This window comes from Myotis brandtii, unplaced genomic scaffold (genome assembly GCF_000412655.1).
Source record: "Myotis brandtii unplaced genomic scaffold, ASM41265v1 scaffold152, whole genome shotgun sequence".
NCBI classification, from domain to species: Eukaryota; Metazoa; Chordata; class Mammalia; order Chiroptera; family Vespertilionidae; genus Myotis; species Myotis brandtii.
In genome coordinates, this window is record NW_005355502.1 from 167,166 (window position 1) to 172,788 (window position 5,623).

The 5,623-nt window shown below is 55.8% G+C and overlaps 1 protein-coding gene across 1 annotated transcript in view; it reads left to right on the plus strand.

Annotated features, from left to right (window-relative positions):
• Positions 1-5,623, plus strand: part of LOC102264191 (chromosome unknown open reading frame, human C16orf62) — a 143,125-nt gene that overhangs the window by 130,082 nt on the left and 7,420 nt on the right. Inside the window, exon 28 of the mRNA XM_005861499.2 lies at positions 3,079-3,244. Within this exon, the coding sequence (XP_005861561.1) occupies positions 3,079-3,244 (166 nt within the window). The remainder of the gene's footprint in view (positions 1-3,078; positions 3,245-5,623) is intronic.

Here is a 5,623-nt window from a genome sequence, read left to right on the forward strand (position 1 = left end):
CCAGCAGGGGAGCAGTTAGGCATCAATCAGGCCAGCAGGGGAGCAGTTAGGGGGTGATCAGGTTGGCAGGCAGAAGCGGTTAAGGGCAATCAGGCAGGCAGGCAAGTGGTTAGGAGCCAGCAGTCCCGGATTGTGAGAGAGATGTTCGACTGCTGGTGCGGGATCAGGCCTAAACTGGTAGTCAGACATTCCCCAAGGGGTCCCAGATTGGAGAGGGTGCAGGCTGGGCTGAGGGACATCCCCCCCACCAGTGCACAAATTTTATGCACCAAGCCTCTAGTTTTATATAATAAAAGCCTAATATGCTAAGTGTCTGGTGGACTGGTTGGCTGTTCAACCAATCAAAGTATAATATGCTAATGATATGCTAAGGCCGCTCAACCGCACGCTATGACATGCACTGACCACCAGGGGGCACACGCTCCAACCAGTAGGTTAGCTTGCTGGTGGGGTCCAGCTAATCGAGACTGAGTCAGAAAGACTGGACATGCCCTAGAGCCCTCCCGCAGTCCCTCCCCGGCTGACCAACCTCCCACATCCCTCCCTGGCCCCCATTGTGCACTGGTGGGGTCCCTCGGCCTGGCCTGTGCCCTCTCGCAATCCAGGACCCCTTGGGGATGTCGGAGAGCCAGTTTTGGTTCAATCCCACAGGCCAGGCCGAGGGACCTCACTGGTGCACGAATTTGTGCATTGGGCCTCTAGTGCAATAATAAGGATCTTTATTATTTATTCAACCAACACTTATATGCCTCTTACAATGGGCCAGTAGCCACCACAGTGTTCACACTGTGTCTGCATCTACTAGACCTGTGTGTGCGTGGGAGGGGCTGGTCTGTGGAAAGGCAGCTTATGCAGTTTAGGGCTGGGGCAGGTCTGTCAAAGGCCCGAGGCTCCCTTCGTCCGCCTCCCTACTTAGGCACTTTGCCTACCGTGGGGTGGCCTGTCTTCCTCCAGGTGTTCAGTGTCTACACCGTCTCAGCCGCCCCTCACTCCCACCCAGGGGAAATGGGGTTCAGACATGCTGGCTGTGCTGGCCGACGCCCACCCCCCTGCCACAGCCCCTCTGTCCTCTAGCCCCTGTCAGACTGGCCAGCACCCAGGAGCCAGCTCCATGAGTCGCCAGGCCTCCTCTGTGCCGAGGCGGTGTGAGCGCCTCCGGGAGGAGTGTGGTGGTGTGGAGCGGGGTTGCCAGTGCATATCCCGGGTCTCTGGGCCACTTAACCCTCTCAGCGGCCGTATTCCCAGCTGAAACGAGGGTGCGGAGGGAGAGTGGTGTCATCATATCATGACAGCATCTTCCCGGAACATGGAAAAGCTACCATAAAAGTCAGCTACTATTCTGTTTTTATAGCCACCTCAGTGCTTTGAGCACAGAGAAGGTGCTCAAAAGTATAATCCATGCAACACTACTTACCGAGTGCCCTCTGTGCCCACCACCCTCCCAGGAACCGGGGGGCACCGCTCACACTGGAGGTGCGCTCTTGGCAAACACGATGGGTACAGTCTGTCCTGGAGGCTGCAGGCGGGAATGAGAGAGAAACAGACAGACCAGGAGGTGCTGTGGGGGTCACTGAAGGAGTAAAGACGATCACTTAAGGCGGTGGGGCCCGCCCTGGAGGAGACAGTGGGATGACTTGGGAAAAAGAAGGATGAGGGGAGCCTGGTCGGAGCGCATAGGGGAGGCAACCGATTGATGTTTCTCTCTCCCCGCCTTCTCCTCTCTCTAAAATTAAAAAAAATCAATAGACATATCCTCCGGTGAGGATTAAAGTAGCAAAGGGGAGGACGATGGGGAGCCTTGAGGAGCTAAGGTATGAGGTGAGATGTAGGCCAGTGGTCACCAACCTTTTGGACCTCGCGGCCACTGGTTGCCGACCACTGGTCCAGGCTGTCTTGGAGCCGGCGCGGCCTTGACAAAGTCTCGCAGGTAAAGAGTCCAGCAGAGGGAGCAGGAGGGCCCGAGGCAGAGCTCCTTGGCACGATGCCTCAGCACCCCCATCCTAGCTGTCTGGGAGCCTGGCCTCTGGGGCTGCCTTGCCTGGGCTTCCAGCCCCCAGCTCAGCCAGCTGGCGCCAGAGGCATGGGGTCAGAGGTGGGGCAGCAAGTGGGGGATGTGGTTTCTTAGAGGCTACCCCCAGGGCCTTGCGGGCGCCTCTCCTGCTGCAGAGCCTGACCATCCAGTGATGTTGCTTTCAGCCCAAGGGTGGGGATGCTTCCTGCTGTGGCTAGGCCCTGGGTGCCTCCCCAGTTCCCTTCGTCTTATAATTAATCCTTTACCAGACAGTGCCACTAAACCTTTGATGTGCCCTGTGTCCTGCAGGATCCGAGTGGCCCAGCTGGTCCCAGGAGTCCTATAGGGGCAGCTAGCATGGGCGAGGACAAGGTGCCAGAGGCCCTGAGGACAAGCGCTGACCATGGACTTGGTGGGTGGGGTCTCTAAAGGGTGTGAGCAGGGGAGCCACACAGTCCAATAGTCCTTTTTGGAACGGAATCAAAGCAGCAGACTTTTCTGCATCCCAACACTCCTTTTCGATCCAGCTCAGCATCTGAGAAATACTCTTACCGGCTCTGTGACTGTCTTGGATTTCCCTTCTCCCGAGAGGGTCCTCAGTTTAGCTGTAGCGATGCAGAGTGCCCTCCCGAGCGAGGCTGCTTTTACATCAGGGCCTCGTGCTAACTGCGTCCTTTGGGAGCTTCACGTGGAGTAGGCGGGGCTGTGCGTCTGCCGAGGCCTGCGCCTGGTGTCTGTAGCTGGAGGATGGGTGTTCACTGCTCCGTGTGTGAGAGCAGGATTGTAGCTTTGTAAGCAGGCCATTAGCTAACAGGTAACTGCTTTCCCGTACCTGGGGCCACACAGGGAGGCTCTCAGAGCTGCCTGCCCAGCCTGCAGTGTGCTGCCGAGCGGGGTAGGTGGCATCTTAGCATTTCACTTTGGTTTGACCACAGCTCTCCCAGGCCTGTTCATAGCCATTCTCAGGCACTTCACCTCCACAGCTGACAAGGGAGGGCCCTGAGTTTCCGTCTGGGTTTTTCTCCTGATCAGACCTGGGAACATGTGCCTTTATGGTTCTCCGCTAGGATCATCCTGAGCATGGGGTCCTGTTCCTTGTTCGAGAGCTTCTCAACGTGATCCAGGACTACACCTGGGAGGACACCAGTGATGACAGGATCCGAATCTACACCTACGTGCTGCACCTGCTGTCCGCCATGAGCCAGGAAACCTACCTCTACCACGTGGACAAAGGTAGCCAGGCCTGCCACCAAGTGCACGGGGCTGAAGTTTCATGAGAGTCTAGTAAAATTGTCTTCTTTTTTTTTCATTTAATCTGCCTTGTGCTTACCTACCACGGACTTCCACTTCCAGTCCAGCGTCTCGCTAAACTTGCCCAGTGTAAGAATTACCTGGTTCCTGAGCCCGTCTGCCCTTCTAAATTAGAGTCCCAGGAAGAGACCTGAGATCTGTGCCTTCTAACAAGCATTCAAGGGCCCAGATTTGACACTGAGATGAATCCAGAAAATTCCTCTTTGGGTCGCTGCTGCCTGTGGGGTCCTACAGAACAGCCTCGGCTGGTGGTGAGGTGTGCACCTTCATGAGCGGCAGGCCTGCTCAGACCCCAGCCTCAGGCGGCCCTGGTCTGGGTATTTGCCTATGACTCCCAGTGGTGCCGAGCTCAGCCAGCCCGGCAGATGCTGGGAGGAAGGATGGCGTGGTGGCTGGTGTTGCCGGCCTGAACTTGCTGCTGCAGCTTTGGGAGCAGCACCTCACATCCTGTGTGTGGCAGAGACGTCCCAGTTCCAGCCCACTGCTCTCTGAGCCTCAGTTCTAATTTTTGATTTCCAAAAAAAATGGCCCTATTGTTAAAAATGCTTTGGCCAGTAATTGTATACTTTGGGGTTTAAGCAATGGTCTCTCCGTGTGAAAGGTTCGGGGCACAAGTCTGAGTGGGGAGTCCCGGCCCTAGCTCTCAGGGCTCTGTGGCCGGGATTGGAAGCTGGTGGGAGAGCTGTTCTCAGGAAGGCTGGCCCTGTAGGGGAGGGGAGCTTCCACTGCAGGCAGGTGCCACCCCAACTCCAGGGGCCTCTTTCTCCTTGAACCCTCCCAGCACCGTGATGAGGACAGGCATCCGCATCCACCAGCAGAGACTCGGAAAGACCAGGTGGTTTAGCAGCCACAGAGATCAGGGCCCAGGCCCTCGTGAGGGGAGTGGAATTCACATGCAGGACTGTGGGGCACATATTATGCTACCTCCTTGATTACAAAGCAAAAATGTCTTAATTAAGTATAACAGGACGTACATACCACAGACTACACAGCTCAGTGAGCTATCACACAGTGAGTGCACCCAGGTAGTCACCTATAGCAGGAAGCTGGGTACTGCTGGTCCCCAGGCCCATGCCTGCTCCAGTGGCACCAGTGCCTTCCTCTCCAGATGGCACTAGCCTGCCCGCTGGCACTCCCGGTTCGTTGCCATTTTGACTTTATGTAAATGAGCTCACTCAGGAAGCATTCTTTGGTGTCTGGCCTCTTTATTCCATGTTGAGTCTGTGAGATTCCTCTGAGCTGGAACTGCAGTCCTACTCACACTGCCCTGTCTGCCCACAGGGTGGTGCACCAGGGCTCACTCCCTGTATGACAGGCGTCTGTGTTTGCAGCCTGGCTGTCTGAGTGCATGTGGCTCTTGTGCACACTGTGCTGGGTGTGCCCTCAGCTGCTTGAAATGGTGGCGCTCGGCTCCGCTGGTTCTGGGCAGTTTCTCAAAGGTTGCACCAGTGACACTTGTCATGAAGGGTTCCAGTTGTCCCGGTGTGGCCGGTCATTGTGATTGGGACCTTCTGATGCGTGTCATTTGCATTTCTCTGAGGGCTAATGAGGTTGAGCACAGTCCCTGTATCTGTGGGCAGTTTATCTCCTCTTTGTGTTGGGCAAGTGGAGGGGTCTGTACAGAGGCCCCTTCCGAGGAGGGCTCTCCTCTCCAGGTGACCTCCCCACACAGGGAGACCGCAGGGCAGAGCTACAAGGGGTGTGGCTAGGGTTACAGGCTGAGGCTCCTTCCTGGCTTTGAGAGAGGAAAGCAAGCGAAAGGATGGGTTTTCTTTGCCTTCCTCTTGGCCCAGCTGTTTACTTCAAATGCACTGGTGACTTGACCTGTCAGTAGGAAGCGGTCTGGGGCTGCGAGTTCCCTTCCCCACCCGCTCCTCATTCTAGGCAGCCTTTTATTTTCCTTTTTCTGTTAATCCTCACCCAAGGATATTTTTTCATTAGTTTTTAGAGAGTGTGGGAAGGAGAGGGAGACACAGAGAGAAACATCGACCTGAGAGAGACACATCAATTGGTTGCCTCCTGCACGCGCCCCAACCAGGGCCAGGGAACCTGTAACTGAGCTACAGGTCCTCAGGCCGATGCTCTATCTGCTGAGCCAAACCAGCGAGGGTCAGGCAGCCTTTGAGTAATGGTGTGAGTTCGGGCTTCTGAAAAGCTGGGCCAGATACTGTTTGCATTTATGAAGGACGGCTTGGCTGCTTTCTTTCCAGATTAATGAAGAGAACGTTTTGACGTTATCTAGATCAAGAACTCCAGTGCTTCATGCATGAGAGCGGGCATGCAGTGTGGACGGGGAGAGCG